Source organism: Onychostoma macrolepis, chromosome 06, assembly GCF_012432095.1.
Source record: "Onychostoma macrolepis isolate SWU-2019 chromosome 06, ASM1243209v1, whole genome shotgun sequence".
Taxonomy (NCBI): domain Eukaryota; kingdom Metazoa; phylum Chordata; class Actinopteri; order Cypriniformes; family Cyprinidae; genus Onychostoma; species Onychostoma macrolepis.
In genome coordinates, this window is record NC_081160.1 from 10,913,711 (window position 1) to 10,936,925 (window position 23,215).

The 23,215-nt window shown below is 40.1% G+C and overlaps 1 protein-coding gene and 1 long non-coding RNA gene across 3 annotated transcripts in view; one reads left to right on the forward strand and one right to left on the reverse strand.

The window, feature by feature from the left end:
- Positions 1–23,215, forward strand: part of spega (striated muscle enriched protein kinase a) — a 55,299-nt gene that overhangs the window by 1,306 nt on the left and 30,778 nt on the right. The window contains 3 exon segments of the mRNA XM_058778341.1: positions 21,244–21,286; positions 21,711–21,745; positions 23,033–23,137. Coding sequence (XP_058634324.1) covers positions 21,244–21,286; positions 21,711–21,745; positions 23,033–23,137 — 183 coding nt within the window.
- LOC131542058 (uncharacterized) lies at positions 862–19,672 on the reverse strand. 2 transcript variants are annotated; one of them, XR_009271649.1, is made up of 4 exons: positions 16,349–19,672; positions 15,994–16,287; positions 15,209–15,354; positions 862–3,149 (listed from the first exon to the last, which is right to left on the reverse strand). It is a non-coding gene; the product is annotated as an uncharacterized LOC131542058 (long non-coding RNA). The 2 variants fall into 2 exon arrangements; XR_009271648.1 differs by having other exon boundaries at positions 15,977–16,287.

Here is a 23,215-nt window from a genome sequence, read left to right on the forward strand (position 1 = left end):
CCATTAAGGTACTGATATGAACCTTTAAATAAGGTACAAAGATGTCCCTTTTCTCCCCTCCAAAAAATGAAAATGCTATCATTAATTACTCACTCTCATGTTGTTCTAAAACCCATAAGACCATTGCTGTCTATCCGAAGATGAACGAAGGTCTTACAGGTTTGGAACGGCATGAGGGTGAGTAATTAATGACAGATTTTTCATTTTTGCGTGAAATATCCCTTTAAGGGTACTGCCCCAGTGACAAGCTGTTGAATCCCTAAAGGTACAATTTTAAACATTTTTGTCTTAAGAGTGTAAATATGATTATCCTATTCCTAACACTATAACAATAAGCTATGACAATATGTTTCCATTGTTTAAACGATGTGCATTGGTCAATATGAATTATCATTCTTAATAAATTAACCCCTGAATACAACTTCTGATTTTAAAACTATAATTAGTAAATGTTGAAATGATAAAGCAAAAAAAAAAAATCCTGAGCCTGAACTTTTTCCCGGGGGAAGGGGGAGGGTGCAGCACATGCAAAGCATGCAATGACTGTTGCAACTTAAACATTTGAAAGGATACTATGGCAAAGTTACTGCTTTCCTTATTCAAACTGAATTTTTTCATGAATATATGGTTGACCTGAAGAATGAAAGCTATATCATACACTTGGAAAAGGTATATCACCGCTTATCAACACTAGGGCTGTGACAATATACTTAGATCACGAGATGACACAAAATACAGATAATTGGTTCACTAGAATGAGACAATTTTAATGCTATTGTTAAGAAATTTAAAATGACAAAATATTTGTCTTTTAATTACAAAAAGTAAAAATACAGTTTTATTTTGAAATATTTTAACTAATCTATGGCTGTAACTAATGATCATTTTGGTAATTAAGTAATCTACTGATCATTTTGACAATTGAGTAATCTGATATTTTTATTAACACAAAAAGACCTAAGTAAATACCAGGCTGTAGTATGATTATTTATATATAAACTAACGATGAGGCAATAATAATTGGCTCAAATAAAATATCAAAACCAAGTAATTACATGGTTTTATTTAACAACACAGTTAAAATACATAATGTAATATGCCTATACCATATAAACATATGAACATAACCAATTTAAGTAAATTATGCATTATAACAAATACCTGCAGAGGGCGCCAACGGCAGGTGACGTTCACTTTACAGCGTGATTAAACGATGTTTTAATCCAATATATTTTAATATTTGGCCACATGCAGAAACTTTTATTTTGAAATCGCGATGTACAATATGGCATTTAGACATAGGTTGACTTATTCTCCTGTGTTGGCAAAGGTTTATAAATGATTTACTTTACAAATCTAGTGAGATAATGCACATTGTTTTCCCAGATGAACTTTAAGCAATTCTCACAGCATACAGAGGAAGAGTTTAGCTCCTTTCACACATACAGTCTTTACTGGTAAATTACCATTAGATCATATGTGAACAGGACCTTTTCAAAAAGCTCGGTAAATTTGTTCTGGCAATCATATCGTTCTTATGGAGAAGACATGATTACTCTGAGCTGTTTACAAAGCTCCGTTGCTTTTTAATTAGTTTTCCCATGTAAATATGCGCTAGATGGACTTTGACCATCGCGCCAGCAGCTTTTTGTCGCGCTTCTCCATTCATCAGGACTGCGACTCTGCCTACTATTACACGCGGCACGTCTCGTGTTTATAAGAGCAAAACATTCTGATTGGCTAGTAATGTTAGTTTGGTTGAGAGTGAAAGCTGTGCTCCTCTCATACCACTGATAGGCGAACTCATGGACTCGACAGTGATATCAACAAGTCTTTTTTTAAATGTAGGATTTTTTTTTTTTTTTTCGCAGCCAAACGCTGCATGCCGGAGATCCGGCACGGTGCCGGAGAACTTTAAGCCCTGTGTATTTGTTAATATTAGTAAATGCACTGTGAACCACATGAACAAAAAATGAATAATTATATTATTATACACATGATAACATTTAAAAAATAATAAATATGTTGAAAAAATATATACTGCTTATTGTTAGTTTGTTATCTATAAAACTAATGCTAATGTATGGGACTTTATTGTAAACTGTTACATCAGAAAGGCTTATTTCATTCTTTTTGAATAACAGGGGCACAGTGTGTAAACTTCAATGCTTCCAAAACAATTTAAGTCCCACTTCTGCAAGTTATTGCTGTTCTGAATCTAAAATACACAAGAGCCACACCAACTACAACACAGTCAATGGCTATGAATACGCAGGGTCATCGGCTGTCAGAACACTCAGCACCTCTCACTCTTTCTCTTTTGGCACTGTGTATCTCGTCCTGTTCTCTTCTCACCGCAGTCTCTCTCTCTCTCTCTCTCCGTCTATCTCTGGGTATTTACAGCCTGGAATGTGCCAGAGCTCCAGTTACAGATTTACTGTTACTCTGCCACACATCATTCTCAATTATAGATGTGGCTGTGTTGGACTGATGCCTGTATTTTTATTTAGACCCACAATGATAACAAATCTGAACAAGAGTTAAGGAATTACAAAGCATCATTGATCCACTCAGAAATGTATTTCCCATTTAGTGAATGAAATGTTGCTAAATGAAAATCACAGTGGATAATTTCCTGGCATAACTAATAAAATAAATATTGACTTTATATGACAACTAATAAAGGGGATCAAAGAATGTATTTAAAGTAGCTGGAGAAGCACACCTTAAGCAGGATAAATGGGATAAACATATGAATATGAGATTTTTTTTTTCTCCATAATTTTGTTGTGAATTTTACAGATAGAGCGAAGAGCTATGCTATAGAGCTGTGCCAAAAACTGAATATGCCTTCGTGGTAATCTAATGGTATTAGTGAAAGGCAAGTGTGTGAGAGAGGTCCTCTCAGGGTTTATTATACCACTCAAAATAGACCACTGGACTCTCCCAACAACATCAGTGAGTTCTGAGTTTAGTAAGAGAAACATACCCAGACAAAAGGGCAAAATTTACCCACTTTATGGGAAAAAAATAAGCTTAATTTTTGCGGTCTGGGGATAATGAGAGCATCATACTGGAAGCCATGACAAGTCAAAAGTTGTCTGATCAGAAGAATGCTCCGAGTAATGTGAGGAGGGGAACTGTTGGTCCTAGGAAGGAGAAAGAACAAGGTGAGTTAGGTTTGTACAAGATTCTGAATTCAATTCTTTATCTGTGGCAGTACCAATTCAGATGTGCTATATATCAGGAGTTTGCTCTGATTAGGTTTGTAAAACCAAAGTAGGTTGATCAAGCTCGCAAACTGGTTATATCACACAACATTTATGGAAAAAAGCATGGTTTTGGCATTTTTTTACACTTTTTTTGGTGGTGTGGGTTGAGGGGTCAGTGGGGCACACAAGACCGATGTGCAAGTCTCCATCTGCCTCCCTACTTGATCCCAAATCCTGCTTGTGACATTTAATTTGATAACTTCATCCTTGCATCTGCCTCTGTCAGTTCCAGGATTCTATAAGTCAGTGGATAAATCCATGGAACAGTAACTAATATTAAAGTTTACATGAATTGATGTGACAAGATCAGTTTTCTTCAATGAGCAGACATATCTAGATTAAACAGGAAGTTAGAATGAGATTTATCAAAGATCTCATCCTTTTTTTAGTTTGTCACAGCCCAACAAAGCAGGACTTGACAGTTTGTGATAGATACAGTTGTGATAAAAAAGTCTAATCCCCTTTTAGATTTAATATTAGACGTTAACATTTCTGTAGAGGGCCCTCACATATAACACCAAAGTACATTTTGAGTTTGAGTTTGAGTCGTGGAAAAATGTATTCAAATACAAATACAAAATACTGCTTGCAAAAATGTATTTAAATATAAATACAGTATTTTGTATTTTGAAAATACATAAAATACATGTGAAAACTGGCCATCCAGCGAAGTACCACTATTAAGGCTTGTTCGCCCCAAAGAATGATATGAAGATAACTTTATTCGTGTATCCTAAGCATGTGCTGCAGTTATGTCACTGTAAATGCTCGAGCTCTATAACACAGGATTGATTTTGATTGGCTGTCAATGTTTTTATCATTCATCAGTAGGATAAAATTGAATATCAATAAACAATATCATGTTTTTGTGCCATTATTATTATAGTTGTGGTGTGGACTCTGCTATTTGTTTAGATTTAAAACTGTTTTTTGAACTATCTCTGATCCCATTGAGAATGGGTAACAAATTTCAATCTGGATACTTTAGATCAGTCATAGGCCCTGTGTCTCACCTGGTTGCCTGTTGATTGCAACATTGCCCAAAGTTGCCCAACAACATTGCTCAAAAATTTGCCCCATGTATCATCAGCTTTACACCTTAACCCACCCTTAAATCATCTGTATCATCAGCCTAAGGGATGGGTCAACCGTGTAATTATAAATGTAATTACAGAAATTATTTACCGATGTAATTGCATGCATGTATTTTTTTTTTTTTTTTAATATAAGTACAATGTAAAAACACGTATGTACACAATAAGTTCATTGTATCAAATGATTAATTTAAATGTAAGTACATAGTCTAGGCCACTTAGTGTTTATAGGTGCCCTATAAATCTGCCCTATAGTAAACCCTCTATCTTTATTATTATTGTTATATAGTTTGTATCGGGGGGTGCACACAGAAAACTGCCAATCAGAATGCGAGAATTCATTAGTTCTCTTTCACAGCATACTGCACTTTTATTAACACATCTCTCACTTTGTTACTCATTTAACCATTTTTTAATCTCTCTAACGGGCCAACAAGTCCTACCAACTAAAACCTGCATTGATATATTTGCATATTACAATATATAAACGATATAGAAAATGCTCAGTTGTTCACACTTTATATGATTACCAACATATACAGTGAGGAAAATAAGTATTTGAACACCCTGCTATTTTGCAAGTTCTCCCACTTAGAAATCATGGAGGGGTCTGAAATTGTCATCGTAGGTGCATGTCCACTGTGAGAGACATAATCTAAAAAAAATCCAGAAATCACAATGTATGATTTTTAACTATTTATTTGTATGATACAGCTGCAAATAAGTATTTGAACACCTGTCTATCAGCTAGAATTCTGACCCTCAAAGACCTGTTAGTCTGCCTTTAAAATGTCCACCTCCACTCCATTTATTATCCTAAATTAGATGCACCTGTTTGAGGTTGTTAGCTGCATAAAGACACCTGTCCACCCCATACAATCAGTAAGAATCCAACTACTAACATGGCCAAGACCAAGAGCTGTCCAAAGACACTAGAGACAAAATTGTACACCTCCACAAGGCTGGAAAGGGCTACGGGAAATTGCCAAGCAGCTTGGTGAAAAAGGTCCACTGTTGGAGCAATCATTAGAAAATGGAAGAAGCTAAACATGACTGTCAATCTCCCTCGGACTGGGGCTCCATGCAAGATCTCACCTCGTGGGGTCTCAATGATCCTAAGAAAGGTGAGAAATCAGCCCAGAACTACACGGGAGGAGCTGGTCAATGACCTGAAAAGAGCTGGGACCACCGTTTCCAAGGTTACTGTTGGTAATACACTAAGGCGTCATGGTTTGAAATCATGCATGGCACGGAAGGTTCCCCTGCTTAAACCAGGCCTGACTTAAGTTTGCCAATGACCATTTGGATGATCCAGAGGAGTCATGGGAGAAAGTCATGTGGTCAGATGAGACCAAAATAGAACTTTTGGTCATAATTCCACTAAACGTGTTTGGAGGAAGAAGAATGATGAGTACCATCCAAGAACACCATCCCTACTGTGAAGCATGGGGTGGTAGCATCATCTTTGGGGTGTTTTTCTGCACATGGGACAGGGCGACTGCACTGTATTAAGGAGAGGATGACCGGGGCCATGTATTGCGAGATTTTGGGGAACAACCTCCTTCCCTCAGTTAGAGCATTGAAGATGGGTCGAGGCTGGGTCTTCCAACATGACAATGACCCGAAGCACACAGCCAGGATAACCAAGGAGTGGCTCTGTAAGAAGCATATCAAGGTTCTGGCGTGGCCTAGCCAGTCTCAGACCTAAACCCAATAGAGAATCTTTGGAGGAGCTCAAACTCCGTGTTTCTCAGCGACAGGCCAGAAACCTGACTGATCTAGAGAAGATCTGTGTGGAGGTGGGCCAAAATCCCTCCTGCAGTGTGTGCAAACCTGGTGAAAAACTACAGGAAACGTTTGACCTCTGTAATTGCAAACAAAGGCTACTGTACCAAATATTAACATTGATTTTCTCAGGTGTTCAAATACTTATTTGCAGCTGTATCATACAAATAAATAGTTAAAAATCATACATTGTGATTTCTGGATTTTTTTTTAGATTATGTCTCTCACAGTGGACATGCACCTACGATGACAATTTCAGACCCCTCCATGATTTCTAAGTGGGAGAATTTGCAAAATAGCGGGGTGTTCAAATACTTATTTTCCTCACTGTAGCTATATTGTCATATCACCTAGCCATAGCAAGCAGTAATGCTTAAAGTTTAATACAAACAACTGACTAGCCAGTTGATAAAACCAAAATTTGATCAAAATAAAATTTAAAAACTATGAAGTCTGACTAGCTAGCGCTATTTTCCCCTTTCTAGGAAATAGATAATTTTGATACCAAATATTTCTGAGTTGTGCAGGCCATTTCTGCGTTCTAGGAAATAGATCATTTTGATACCCTACATTTCTGAGTTGTGCAGGCCATAAACTTTAAATAGGGGGAAAGCAGTTGCTGCTGTGACAGGTATGCTTTATCACCTCATTTTGAACTGCATATAGAACTGCAATAACTATTTCAAGCATCTTGTTTCAAGCATCAGCAAAGTAGCATGTATTTAAAAGAAAATAAAGAATTGTCAAGCTGACTATGTAAATAGCACTGTGAATATTTATATGGTTGTTGATGAATTGGACATTTTACTCAAAATTAGTTGTCTTCAAGATTTTGGCTTTAATAAAATTTCCCCAAGAAACCTGGGGTCCTCCATGATTCTTTCCAATTGCAAAGCACCTGAATGTGTATCCATTATAATTAATGCACAAACAAACTGTTTCTCGAAGCATAGTTCAGTTTTTTCATGTAGTTGTCAAAATGAATGTACAGTGAGTGTTTTATAATGGACTTTTGCTGAAGAAGTGTGTTTTGGAGAAGTTTGTGAGGATCAGTGGTGTTTATGTACATTATGGGCATCAGACACTCCAAACACAGACACGATCACTTGTTCTGACAGAGTAACTGTTCACTGATTATGTCAACCTGCCTTTAGATCACTGGGTTTCCACACATTCAGAATGTTTTCATTTTTCATTTGTATTTTGGTGTGTTAAGGGATTCTGAATGGATCTGGGGTGTGTTTCCCGAACAACGACGTAACTCGCTGATTAACCACCATAGTAGGATACATTGTTTTGGAAACGAACTAGCAAGTCACGACTGTTTCCCGAACACGGTCGCATCTCCGTCGTTTGAACCACATTGGTTCAGCAACATAGGACCGTTGTTAATGACGTCACATGCATGTGTTGGAGGAATAACGTCTCAGGTTACATATGTAACCATGGTTCCCTGAGTAGGGAACGAGTCACTGCGTCCTCTAGGGGTCGCTATGGGGATGCCGTCAGCGTGACCCGTTTCTGAAGCATATATACAAAAAACACCACATGTTGGCCGGCGACAGCCTATGACGTCACTACCGGCACGACCACAGTATAAAGGGGCGCCGGGAAAATATGTCATTCACTTCTTCGTCTGAAGCTTGCGTCCGAAGCATGGCACCGAGCCTAGAGGACGCAGTGTCTCGTTCCCTACTCAGGGAACCATGGTTACATATGTAACCTGAGACGTTCCCTTTCGAGGGAACGTCAAACTGCGTCGTTTAGGGGTCGCTATGGGGAACGGAATACCCACGCCACCATGCTGAGGGGAGTGCAAGCCAAGCACAAAAAGGCGAGCACTAAGTACCAACTCTACCCGGCTAAGGGAGTTGCCCCTGGGACGGTTCGACGGCTGTCAGTGACATTATCCCCTTCGGCCAAAACCTGAGCTGTATACCCCAGATACTTACCTGTTAAGGGCCAGGCCTCCTGGACCCAGGGTAGAGCTCAAAGGCTTGGAATCAGAAGCAGAGATTCCTTTAAGGGGATACGACCAAGTGCCTAGGATAGTAACTAGGTCTTGGCTTGTCACCCAGGGGCTACTGCTTGCTCTGCATGAGTTCGCTGAAGGAACTGCCTCAACAGATCCTTGGTAGCAACACCCTGTTCAAGTCAGTATCACTGGGGATACATAGGTAGAGTGGGGCCCAAGGTGAAAACCGGGACCTCACCGACTCAAAGAAAAGGCATGAAGCCACAGCGCGTAACCCATACCATACAGGATTTTAGAAAGATCGCAAAGCACTTGGTGTGCGAGCTTACCACAACGTGGCTTTCAGAAAGTGCACAGAGACTAGCGTGCGCACTTACCATAACATGGATTTGAAACACCGTTCTGGAGAGCGGAGAACCCAACTCTCAGCATGAGAGGGAACTCAGACGCTCAGAAGGGAGCGGCATGCTCATAGGTGACCCTCTATGGCGAGGGGAGCAGTGCTAGCTCGACCAACAAACATTGCTCTGGAGGCGGAGGCAACTCTCAGCATGAGAGGGAACTCAGGCAGCTCAGAAGGGGCGCCATGCTCATAGGTGACCCTCATGGTGAGGGGAGCAATGCCAGCTCGACCCACAAGGAGAGCATATGGGACCTGAGCTTTGGGGAGGCGGAGAACCCAACTCTCAGCATGAGAGGGAACTCAGACGCTCAGAAGGGAGCGGCATGCTCATAGGTGACCCTCTATGACGAGGGGAGCAATATTAGCTCGACCAACAAGGAGAGCAACCCAACAGGGAGGCATAGAGAGGCCTAACAACCTGAGGCTGCTGATGACAGAGCTCTGGAGAGCGGAGAACTCAACTCAGCATGAGAGGGATCTCAGATGGGAGCGGCATGCTCATAGGTGACCTTCAGTGGTGAGGGGGAGCGATGCTAGCTCTACCAACAAGGAGAGCATAGGGCTGAATGACAGAACTTTGGAGAGCAGAGAACTGAACTCTCAGCATGAGAGGTAATTCAGATGCTCGGAAGGGAGCAGCATGATCATAGGTGACCCTCTAAGGTGAGGAGAGCCATGCTAGCTCGAACAACTACGGGGGAGGGTTCTATCACAGAGCTCTGGGGAATGGAGAACTCAACTCTCACAAAGAGAGGGAACTCAGATGCTCAGAAGGGAGCGGCATGCTCAAAGGTGACCCTCTAAGGTGAGGGGAGCAAAGCTAGCTCGACCACTGGCCTAAAAAACTGGTAAGCCCTCCAGAGAAGCTGCCACAAAACTTATTAGCTATTTACTTAAACCCTAGCAGGGGAGACGCACACTCTAGGCAAGGGCTCAGGGAGATTGCTACTTAAAAACCCTCGGAAGGGGAGCAGTCCCTAAGCTAGCACATAGATATCCTCAGATAGCCATGCACCTTCTCAAACCAAAGAAACTGAAGTAAAAAGACCCGCAGGTCCTGGAACTGCAGTGTTGCAAGAGTGGAACACATAAATACCAGTAAACCGTAGAACTGGATCGTACTCACCCATCCATGGTTCCTGCACATGAGATCGGTCCCGGAGGCGAAATCCGAAGAGTCGGGTCCAGACCATCAGTAAGGTAGTTTCTATGAAACATAGAACTTAACCAAAACATCATAAGTCCAGTATAGAGACTGCAATGATTTTAAAGCGCAGGTTTCTATCTTGGTCCCCACCCGACCTCGGTCAGGTGGAATAAAACGGTGGTTGCAGGGGAATTAGAGAGGGGAAGATAAGGGCAGATGACAGGCCCCCCGAGGAAAGGGAGTAGATGTTCAATTCTTACTCTGGTCCGGACGAGAGCGTTGAGAACGCTTCGTCTGGATCACCTCCCTCCCTCAGGTCTTGCCTACCTCTCTTTGACCTGCGCCTCCCTCTAGCCCTACCCGCAGGCGGGGGAGGGGCACGAGTCGCGACACTAGCCTTCTGTGCCCATCTCTGATCCCCAGATGGAGATGGGCCAGCACCCTCGTTGTTCGGGCTCAGACCTGGACCTTCTTGGAATGAAGGTTTTGAAGGCCGCTGAGCGCCCGCCTCCTAAATTTCTCGACCACCGTCTCGACGGAGGTACCGAAAAGCTCGGAAGGCGAGACTGGAGCATCAAGAAGAAAGCCCTTCTCTTTCTTCCCAACATCTGCCAGATTCACCCACAGATGTCTCTCCGTTACCACCATGGCCGCCATAGACCTGCCCATAGCAGTGGCTGCCTGCTTAGTGGCACGGAGAGCCAAATCCCTGGTGTGGCGCAGCTCAGCTACTTCATCAGGTGACAAGCCTGTCCCAGTTCACTCTCACGTAACGTTAGCTGTAAAAATAGCCCGCTGAAGTTGAAATATATTTACATCTTCATGACTAGATAGACACAGGTGAGTTTCTCTTTACTACTCGTTAGAGTCACTCAATCGGAGGTAATGCGAATCCTGTCAGATCGTCCATCCATGAGCATTGGGTCGGCCAATCTGACTTTGTCCGTTAAAGTTAACTTATTTAAATAACAATAATGGTCCTGCACACTGAGTGACCTTACAAATGCAGGTAAAATCGGATTTTCTCCAGCCATTGTTAAAAAAACAAGGTAAACAAACTTCATAGCTAGGGTTAGTGAAGCGGTCAGTGGAATCTTTCTGCCTCCAGCTAAGCCCCGCCCACAGAAAAACGTCCTATTGTTTACTAACAGAAAAAGGGTCTATTTAACTGAATAGAGATCTCTTAGATGCTGCTGTATTGAACATGGCACCTACTGACTAATTTACTATTTTTTGTTCCCTGTCATTGTGCTTTATTTTATGTTTGATTAATCGCAAGTTCCCTCATACGCCATACTCCAGGGTTTACTTAGGTATTCATGCACATGCGCACTTTTCAAAAATGGTGATTACAAAGGACGCGCAAAAATACATAATTAAAATGCATTTTATATTTAGATAGAATGGAAGATACAGATAGTATTGCATGTTAGCTTGCGTGTTGTGCCCAAGAACATATTTAAGCCCATATATCTTATTAACAAGAAACTATGCTTCTAACCACAGGTCGAGAGCTGCAGTTCCAACCAAGTAAGTTTGTGACGCTGATTGCGAATGTTCATTTGAACTATGGTTTTGGGAAACACAGAATCGTTGAACTACAGTGAGGAAAATAAGTATTTGAACACCCTGCTATTTTGCAAGTTCTCCCACTTAGAAATCATGGAGGGGTCTGAAATTGTCATCGTAGGTGCATGTCCACTGTGAGAGACATAATCTAAAAACTAAAATCCAGAAATCACAATGTATGATTTTTTAACCATTTATTTGTATGATACAGCTGCAAATAAGTATTTGAACACCTGAGAAAATCAATGTTAATATTTGGAACAGTAGCCTTTGTTTGCAATTACAGAGGTCAAACGTTTCCTGTAGTTTTCACCAGGTTTGCACACACTGCAGGAGGATTTTGGCCCACTCCTCCACACAGATCTTCTCTAGATCAGTCAGGTTTCTGGCCTGTCGCTGAGAAACACGGAGTTTGAGCTCCCTCAAAGATTCTCTATTGGGTTTAGGTCTGGAGACTGGCTAGGCCACGCCAGAACCTTGATATGCTTCTTACAGAGCCACTCCTTGGTTATCCTGGCTGTGTGCTTGGTCATTGTCATGTTGGAAGACCCAGCCTCGACCCATCTTCAATGCTCTAACTGAGGGAAGGAGGTTGTTCCCCAAAATCTCGCAATACATGGCCCCGGTCATCCTCTCCTTAATACAGTGCAGTCGCCCTGTCCCATGTGCAGAAAAACACCCCCAAAGCATGATGCTACCACCCCATGCTTCACAGTAGGGATGGTGTTCTTGGGATGGTACTCATCATTCTTCTTCCTCCAAACACGTTTAGTGGAATTATGACCAAAAGTTCTATTTTGGTCTCATCTGACCACATGACTTTCTCCCATGACTCCTCTGGATCATCCAAATGGTCATTGGCAAACTTAAGTCGGGCCTGGACATGTGCTGGTTTAAGCAGGGGAACCTTCCGTGCCATGCATGATTTCAAACCATGGCGTCTTAGTGTATTACCAACAGTAACCTTGGAAGCGGTGGTCCCAGCTCTTTTCAGGTCATTGACCAGCTCCTCCCGTGTAGTTCTGGGCTGATTTCTCACCTTTCTTAGGATCATTGAGACCCCACGAGGTGAGATCATGCATGGAGCCCCAGTCCGAGGGAGATTGACAGTCATGTTTAGCTTCTTCCATTTTCTAATGATTGCTCCAACAGTGGACCTTTTTCACCAAGCTGCTTGGCAATTTCCCGTAGCCCTTTCCAGCCTTGTGGAGGTGTACAATTTTGTCTCTAGTGTCTTTGGACAGCTCTTTGGTCTTAGCCATGTTAGTAGTTGGATTCTTACTGATTGTATGGGGTGGACAGGTGTCTTTATGCAGCTAACGACCTCAAACGGATGCATCTAATTTAGGATAATAAATGGAGTGGAGGTGGACATTTTAAAGGCAGACTAACAGGTCTTTGAGGGTCAGAATTCTAGCTGATAGACAGGTGTTCAAATACTTATTTGCAGCTGTATCATACAAATAAATAGTTAAAAAATCATACATTGTGATTTCTGGATTTTTTTTTTTAGATTATGTCTCTCACAGTGGACATGCACCTACGATGACAATTTCAGACCCCTCCATGATTTCTAAGTGGGAGAACTTGCAAAATAGCAGGGTGTTCAAATACTTATTTTCCTCACTGTATATGCTGATAACGACGGAGCTTGCGACCATAGTTGGCTAACGATACTTTTGGGAAACGTACCCAGTAGTTTATATGCAGTCCTTTGGCATCTCCCTGTGGTGTTGTTTGGCATGGCAAGTTGACTTGTGCTTATTTGTTAAAGTTACGGTATAATTGAGCTTTACATACTTTTAAGTAGTAAAGAATATCTGCAGTGACATTTTTGCAAAGTATGTTTGCAAAAAAAAAAAAAAGAACGCTGATGTCACGTTTATGGTCTGCTTTGGTTTTGTTTTCCCTGTTTTCCTACCTCCTGTTTGAGTTCCTCATTTGTTTCCATGGTTTTTGATTAATTACTCCAGCTGAATGTTTAAATCTGTCTTGAATTTGTTTTATTAAATATAATTACATGGAACTGAAAAATGATAACACTATAATACAAAGGTTTTTGTGATTAGAAAAGGTTAAGGGACCTTGCAGTAATTGATTTGGAGAGGTGGGGGGCCTTGGAGCAAAAAAGGTTGAGAACCATTGCTCTAGAGTAGACCAATGCTTCTCAAACTTGTCCTGAAGTACCCCCAACCCTGCACAGTTTGTATGTCTCCCTCATCCGTCACACCTGATTCAACTGATCAGCTCATTATTGGAGACTGCAAGACCTGAAGTGGGTGTGTCAGATATAGGGAGACATACAAAATGTGAAGTGTTGGGGGTATTTCATGGAGAGGTTTGAAAACCACTGCAGACAGACCATATACAGGTGCTGGTCATATAATTAGAATATCATCAAAAAGTTGATTTATTTCACTAATTCCGTTCAAAATGTGAAACTTGTATATTATATTCATTCATTACACACAGACTGATATAATTTCAAATGTTTATTTCTTTTAATTTTGATGATTAAAGCTTACAGCTCATGAAAGTCAAAAATCACTATCTCAAAATATTAGAATATTTACATTTGAGTTTGAATAAATGACCATCCCTACAGTATAAATTCTGGGTATCTCTTGTTCTTTGAAACCACAATAATGGGGAAGACTGCTGACTTGGCAATGATCCAGAAGACGAACATTGACACCCTCCACAAAGAGGGTAAGTCACAGAAGGTCATTACTGAAAGGTGTGGCTGTTTACAAAGTGCTGTATCAAAGCATATTAAATGCAAAGTTGACTGGAAGGAAGAATTTGGGTAGGAAAAGGTGCACAAGCAACAGGGATGACCGCAAGCTTGAGAATACAGTCAAGCAAAGCCGATTCAAACACTTGGGAGAGCTTCACAAGAAGAGAACTGAAGCTGGAGTCAGTGCATCAAGAGTCACCACGCTCAGACGTCTTCAGGAAAAGGGCTACCAAGCCACTTCTGAACCAGAGACAACGTCAGAAGCATCTTACCTGGGCTGTGGAGAAAAAGAACTGGACTGTTGCTCAGTGGTCCAAAGTCCTCTTTTCAGATGAAAGTAAATTTTACATTTCATTTGGAAATCAAGGTCCCAGAGTCTGAAGGAAGAGTGGAGAGGCACAGAATCCATGTTGCTTGAAGTCCAGTGTGAAGTTTCCACAGTCAGTGATGATTTGGGCTGCCATGTCATCTGCTGGTGTTGGTCCACTGTGTTTTCTGAAGTCCACAGTCAACGCAGCCATCTACCAGGAAATTTTAGAGCACTTCATGCTTCCTTCTGTTGACAAGCTTTATGGAGATGCTGATTTCATTTTCCAGCAGGACTTGGCACCTGCCCACACTGCCAAAGGTACCAAAAGCTGGTTCAATGACCATAGTGTTACTGTGATTGATTGGCCAGCAAACTCGCCTGACCTGAACCCCATAGAGAATCTGTGGGGTATTGTCAGAAGGAAGATGAGAGACACCAGACCCAACAATGCAGATGAGCTGAAGGCCACTATCAGAGCAACCTGGGCTCTCATAACACCTGAGCAGTGCCACAGACTGATCGACTCCATGCCACGCCGCATTGCTGCAGTAATTCAGGCAAAAGGAGCCCCAACTAAGTATTGAGTGCTGTACATGCTCATACTTTTCATTTTCATACTTTTCAGTTGGCCAAGATTTCTAAAAATCCTTTCTTTGTATTGGTCTTAAGTAATATTTTAATATTTTGAGATACTGATTTTTGACTTTCATGAGCTGTAAGCTCTAATCATCAAAATTAAAAGAAATAAACATTTGAAATATATAAGTCTGTGTGTAATGAATTAATATAATATACAAGTTTCACTTTTTGAATGGAATTAGTGAAATAAATCAACTTTTTGATGATATTCTAATTATATGACCAGCACCTGTACTTGAAACTTTTTTATTTGTAAATGTCTCCTCCCCTTACAGACCTGAGACTCAGAACAAGGGAAGGCTGCTGAAATGGTATCCCTTTTTCGATGAGGAGATTGAAATTTGGTGCCTCTCCATTCCAGTGTTGTGATTGGCTGCTGGCACACACAGTGTGGCCCAGCCTTCTTTCCCCCATGTAACTCATCTGAATAATTTAAAGCAAACAGTCAAGAACAGTGTATTTAAACAATGCATTACTCACTTTTTCCTTTAACCAGTGCATTAAAAATGCAACAACCATACATTTGGCAATGATGGAAAAAGTTTGAACTGACATTGTGAAATATTGTACTACAGATACTTGTCACATGAGAATACTTATTTCTCTGAATATTAATTTCTCTGGTATGAAATGGGTGTGCTGTAGTTTATATCAATTTTAAGGTTTCCAAACATACAGTAGTTATGAATGGATTTGATTGGAATTGTGTGGCTTTTCTTTATGTAAGCCACAGCTGCTGCATTCAGAGGTCCTAGTGAATTTTTATGGTGGTCACAGGCCAAAACAAAATTTGTTTGTTTTAGTCCATCAAGATCCAATCAAAATGTAGCAAACACTGCTCCACTGTGGCAGCCATAAAACTGGGCACTGAAATGTGCTGTTCTCTGCAGTGTGAATGGGATGGTTTACAACATTTTTAAGATGGTATTTTGCTACCATTAGGCCACTGAGTTACGCAAACTTTAAAGTGCAACAACCAAATAGCTACAGTCCACTACTTTTTACAAATGCTAGAAATGTGGTTTTTGAATTAAAGATTCTGCACCCAGCAAGGATCCTGACCAGATGGTATGCATTCCAGAGGTCTAGTGAAGATATGTCTGTCCCAGGTCCTCCCCAGTTGCATAAGCTCCTCAGAGCACCTGATCAGTGGAGGACATTCAATCAAAATAGTGGAGGTGTGCAGCTCAGGCAGTCAAATATCATGATGGCGCTTGCCTTGGTGATCTTGAATGCAGTTGCCCACTTTGGTGTCCACATCAATCAACTCTAAAACAGGAGCTGGGTCTCTAAAGACCAACTCAGGTGATATGATGCAATGTAGGGCTGCCCTCAAGGCTCACTGTTAAGCTGCAACTGGAAAGCAAAGTTACACTGGGTAATGAAACCTGGACACCTCTCCAGATTGCCATCATACCTTTCTGGAGCAGGGAGTTTAGACTTGGGTAGAAGTCCTGCTGGTGGCCTCAGTTGAGGGAGATCTTGAGGCTGGAAGGACCGGGAAGGCTTATGGACTACTGTAGATTCATATTAACTTCTGTCTACAAAAAATAGGCCAAATGGCAACAGACAACACTTAGCCTTCCTGAACTCAGGTAGTCAAGGCAGGCTCAAGACAAAAACAGGTGGTATGAATTAGCTTAATGGACAGTTTTAACTAAAGAGTGCACAGCAAGGTTGTGCTACCTAGTGGCGGTGAGACTAACTGCAGGAGGGAATCTTATACATCCATCAAGAGACAGACTGTATTCTAGGTTATTGTCATGTCTGTTGTTTGGCTCTTGTGTATTATGTTTTCATGTCTTTATTCCCCATTGAGTGCTCCTGTCTTGTTCTTCCCTAGTTCTTTGTTGCATGTGTCATGTTTTCATTGGTTGGTTTATGCCATGTGATCCAGAACATTACCAATTTACAAGCTGTAAAGGTGCGTTCACGCCATATTGGAATTCCCGTAATCACGATATACCAGCTTGTAAAAAGAGTTCACGTCCTTGTAGAACTTGTAATTACAACTTGTGAACTGGGAGTTTTCAGAGAGCTACGGCTTGTACCACGTGATCGCTGCACCACCTGACCACCACACTGACAGCAGGTGCTGTTTAGGCGTTGATAGTGTTTCCATAGAAAAGCATAATTCACATAATGAACAGCTCAGAGTAGAACGTCACATGTTGTCATCTCAAAATTATGGTAATTACAATATGGCGTGAAGGCAGCATAATTATGAGCTCTACATGTATGTGAACTTTTTGGCATTGATAGTGTTGCCATAGGAACACAAAATTCCAAAGTGGTCAGCTCTGTGTAGAAAATCACGTGCTGTCATCTTGAAATGATGGTAATTACAACATGGCGTGACCACAGATAATAATACCAGACGCTGACTGAATGTCCAGGTTGAGTTTAAATGCAGTGCGTGATTGCAGCTAACATGGAACAGGTGTGGATAATTAATAGTCTGGGGAGAGGGAACACTCTGTTGGTGGAGGGAGAGAGCTTGGTGTTGATGTGAAATAACTAGTCATCCTGTATTTAATTTCATTTATGCATTCAATAAGTTGAGCATTGGGTAGGTTTTGTTGGGCCTTGAGGGCCTTGAGGGCCTTGAAGCACTAGGTATGGCTTGACACAAGGTAATAACGGTCAGATAAATACAGTTGAAACCCATCCATTCTCTTTTGTCCTCTTCTCCATTTTTCAAACCCTCTGAAGAGCATATGCATATTGATCTTCCTCTTTCAAAATGGAAAGAATGGCATATTCCAATTTCCTAAAGGCTGAAAGCCTCACAGCTACCACATCACTCTTCTTGGGACTGTGCCACTGACATGCTGCCGGGTGCAGTACTACCCCACAATCGATTTCTTGAATGAGCCATGGTGGAATACATTGAAGAGACGCTCAAGCAGGGCTACATCCACCCTTCAAAAATATGGTGGACTAAAACCCTGCATTCATTGCCATGCCCTCAATAATATGACTGTCAGTGTACCCATGGTTCTAGTGGCCCTTTAGATGGTGCTCACATCTACAACAAGCTTAATGTCAGGAACCACTAATATGCGTTCTTCACTCTAGGGAACTATGAATACTTGGTGAATCTGTATAGGCTCTCCAACTCACCTTCCATCTTTAAGAGGTTCATTGATTAAATCTTCTGGTACTAACTTCATTGCTTCCTCATCATCTACATACACAATATGCTGATTTACCCCTACTCATTCTCCAATCATGGTTCATCATCTGCCTAGTCCTCCATCACCTGCAAGAGCATCACATCCTGGTCTGCTCCAACCATCCTTAAAGAACTCCAACACATTATTCAGATTCTCAAACTTTTTACAGACTATTCATCCTGAATGTCAACTCCCCTCACCGATAAAACTTTGCCCTGGTCTACTGAAGCTGCTCAAGCCTTCCAGCAGCTAAAAAACAGGCATCACCTCAGAACTTTTCCATGAACTCAATCCAGAACTCATGCTCAGTGTGGATAATGCTTCTACATAATGCTTCAACATCCAGAGTGAGGGCCATTCTGTCCCAGTGGCACAGGCACCTGGCAAAGCCTCATCCATGCACTCTTTTTCCCCAAATAATACCTTTCTTCAAACAGAACTATAGTATTGGCAACTAGGAGCTAATTGCCATCAAGCTGGCAATCAAGGAGTCACTCCACTGGCTCGAGGGTTCTCACCATATGTTTCAGATCTTCACAGTTCACCTTAGAAAGGAATATCTTTGGGATGTCAAGTGGACATACGGGGATAACCCCCAAATTTTGCTTATCCTCACTTGTTATTGGTGGCCCTAACTTAAGTGCGATGGCCACAATGTCAAGGTGACTGTTGACTTACTAGAAAACTTAGTGTCTGACCATGGTCTGCAATTCATATCCTAAGTCTGGAGTGCTTCAAGTTACTGGGTATCACTGTTAGACTTTCTTCAGGCTATCATCCCCAGTCCAACAGCCAGTCCAAGGACAAAATCCAGGAAGTCTTCTGGGGCCAATTGCATAAACTGCTTAGACTAGTCTAAAAAAGTAATCAATTTTTTCTTCAAGACTGGTCATAACTTTTTTAATTCAGTTACATAAAGGTAGATTGGTCTAATCTGGTCTAAGATTTGGCCTAAATTCTTAAGACACAATCTTAACATAATTGCTATGTTTACATAACTGGCTCCTGGTTCCTCTGAAATTACTGCCATCAACTCCAGCAGGACAGGAGCCGCTGGATTCTCTCCTCACACTTACCTCTGTTGTCTGGTCTTGTACTCTCCAGCTGCAGTGTTCTCTTTATGACTCCCCTGTGGATACTCTTCATCTTCATTGTGAGATATATCCTTACCATCAATTTATCTGCTTTATCATTGTGCCATCTTCTACATCTTTGTTAGTCTCTTTTTTTTAATTTATTTTTTTACTGCTACCCTGGCAGCATATGCTGTGTTTATCCAAATATCCCAACACTTGGGTTAACACATCTGGCTCAGTCTCTTTTGTTAGATTTATTGAAAAATCTAATAAAATTTGCAAATGAATTTAAACTTAAAGCTACTGAATTCATTTACAAAATTAAATAAAAATAGGAATTAATTCCAGCTAAATTTAAAATAATAAGGTCAGTGTTTCAACTATATATTGTTCTGTTTGAGGCAGGCCTAAGTAAAAAAAAAAAAAAAAAAAAAAAAAATTATTCTATTGTCTTTGTGGTTTCATTGACACATGTCTACCAGGTAAAGATTAAATACACAGAATTATATGTAAACATATAGACAATAAAGCATATACAATTATCATTGTGTACAATGAATGAAAGGATGCTATGAGCTCATTATAGCAAAAGAAAAAAAAAGTTAATGCTCTGTCTCAGCTTTCCTTCTTTCCCATTCCAGCAGCAGCACCATCGACATGGGAATAGTGTGACGTCACCACAGCCTGACAGAATATATAATTAATGCTTTGCGCTGAGACCAATAGTCTCTCTCTCTCTTCACACCAGCACCACAGACAAAGGACGAGATGAGAGAGAAAGAGAGATAGCACACTCAGGCAACTGAAAATGTTGTTTTTGCTTTGACTGCACTAAGATCTGCCTCTTTTATTAGCTGCCGCTTGTTATTTGTTTCTCTTTTTAATCTTTTTAGTCCTCTTCCACTCCCTTTTTCTTTATTTCTTTATCTCCAAAGGGGATTGAAAGAATGCAAGTGGGTGTCTGTAAAAGACAGATTTTTCATCCCTTCTGTTGTGACTAGGACCGAGCTGACCTCCACCTCCTGCTGTGCCTTGGAATATCTTATCACTTGGATTTCTGTTTGTCATTTAAGAGCATCTGGAGGGGATCCAAAACAGCTTGGATATTGTTGTTTACTTGAAGAGATTTTTTAAATGTATTTTTCCCCTGAATTATCTTTTGTCACATGAGGATCATGATTGGATGTTTGTACTGTTTCTATTGCTTTCTGCATAATTGTGGATTTTGGTACATTCTTTCTGAGGTAAAAGCTCTGACAGCGACATAACTGAGACTATTAGGAGTGTACACAGGAGTCGATAACAACCAGGATTCAGATTAGAAATAGACAGTAGTATTCTCTGCAGAAACACGGGCAGGTGGCTCTGTTGTTTAGTCTGAAAGATAGATTAAGTTAATCTGAGACCATGAAGAAAATCTGGTCAAAGAAAAGATTCCAGGTGAGTCAAATCATTCTATCCAGAGTCATACACTTCACAATCCACAAAATTTGACTTTTTCTGGGATTGTATTGGATTTTTCTTGGACAGGCAAATGGCAAATCACACTTACAATGTAGCAATGTAAAATAAGTGATGTAGTTCTAGTTCCTTTTTTTTATTATAATTTTTTTTTAAAGGTATTCTACCAGCTACCTCATGTGTAACTGTTTATCTACAACCAATACAATGACTTTGAAACAAACAGACCTGATGTCAGTTATTTGCCTTTAAAATGGGCAATAAACAATATCTTAGGCACTGTGACAACTACATTACCCAGTTGCCTTGGTAGCAACGTAGGAGTACTTTTGAAATGCTGCAAGCCTGCAAACATGAAAATTGACAAAGGAGGGAAAAAGCATAAGTCTTCATAAAGGCTTTATGTTTAATTTCTGCCTTGTGCCATCATGATATATTTATGTACAGATTGTACATTGTTGAATGAAAACCAAGTTATTTACACCACTAGCATAACCCTATGGATGCAACAAACAAGCTAAAAAAAAAAAAATATATATATATATTTTACACTTCCCAAAATTAACAGACAGCCTTTTGTGTATTTTTTGTCTTTCCAGAGAGCTGGGCATTCTAGCTGGACGTTTGGAAGATTCACTCATGGTGTGTTTTGATTACGACAAAACTGTAAAAAGTCCAAAATCACAAATCTATTTGTAGACAAAAATACAACAATGGGTCCTCCAACAAAGTCTGTGCACAACTTTACAGAATGGATATGTTTTGCAAAATAATCATGACGTAGATGGTTAAACAGGTTTAAAAATAGCTGCTAAGATAATACATTTCTGTCCATAGGTTTTTAAATGTTGACATCACAAATTGTTGGTTATCCGTAAGGAATGCAACATTGATTGAAGCTGTACAATAATACAATTTTTTAAATTTAGCCTGTAATTGTGGATATGTGTGTGTGTATGTTTGTGTGTGTCATGTATATGCTCCCACACAAATGCATGTCTGCAGACATTGGTTTCTATAGTAACAGTCTTCTCTTGTCCACCTCTGCTTGCTGCCGTTATGGAAGTGAAGTTTTTCGCTTGTGCAGGAAGCAAAGCAATGGTAATTGTTATCCATTTCTGTGATCCTTGCCTTTCATTACTGGGTTTTTGAATAGATTTGGGTTTGCAACCACGCATTATTATATAGATAAATGTAAAGTATACTGTAGGTTTTCATTCAAAGCTCTAGTTTAATTTCATAAACTTAAATTCTACATTTGTTATGGGAAAAGTAAGGCCTGCACACAGCATGGTTTTCTTTCTTTCTTTCTTGTAATGCTATATCCAGGAAAAGACATTACAGTCTGAAAGTACTTGTACTTTAAGTCAAACAATATAGGACTTATTAACTTGACAAACCATACATCATTAAAAAGATATTTTAAGCTTCAATTTTTTTACCTTTTTACTGTAAAAATCTTATTAATATGTGCAAGGAATTGTGAATATCAAAAACAGAATCTGTGCCTTTAATATGACATATGAGCCTCCGCTGTATCCATGAGGGGGAAAAAAGCGTTTCATTAAACATCATCCCTCAGGGCTTTTAGTCCAAATGTCTGCACATTTGGAGAAATATTGATGGATCTCTTATGTTTACTTAAAAAAAAAAAAAAAAAAAAGTGTGTGGTTTTTTTTCCTTTAATTTTTTTTACTCCAAGCATTACAGAGCGCTAAACATGTAACATCTGTTTCATTCATACTCGTATTTGGAGGGCACCTCGAGCAGAAAGTCCCCACAAGTGAGAATTATAGAAGTCATATAATTTATGACATTCCAGGAAATCCCTTACATGGACAAAGACATCCAGCCATTGCTGTAGTGGTTAAATAAGAGAACCATTTTGAATAATAAAAATAGTGTTCATGTTTGTTTTAGCAATCTCTGGTTTATAATAATACATAATAATAAAGTATATTTATAATATAGTGCTTTTTGGCATAGTCTTTATCACCATATAGAATACTTTAAACTTTTGAATCATTCTCTGATAGAAAGCCAGATCAGATCACATAGGGAGGTTGCTTCAAAGAAAACAAAATTTTGTTTAGAGCAAAAACATAGCATAAAATCTCATATAATGTAGTGTTTTGACACCGTGCTAAGCTAACGTGCTAGCCCTTGAGTAACTGTTACTGATTATATTTTATGACTCATTTTAAAAAGTAAGTATGTGTAAGATCATTGGAGTGTTTATTATTTTAAGAAGGATATTTGATACAAAGGTATCAAAGTTTTTTTTTTTTTTTTCTCCAGAGATTTCTTGCAGCTAGTTCAAGAAAGAATTTTTTTTTTTTTTTTAAATCATACCAATACATTTCAACATGCCTCGCCTACTCTCTTTAGACTCAAACAGTACAGAGGATGAAAGTGCAGAGCCTCAGGTCTCCATGGAGATGAAGGAACAGTTCATGCCCCCCCAGGGCGAAGCAATCAACAGTCAACCCACCGGTAAGAACATACTGAGTGTTTTTCCCCCTTCAGCAATATTCAGTTTGTAGCATCAATGACATTTCCACATTTAGCCAC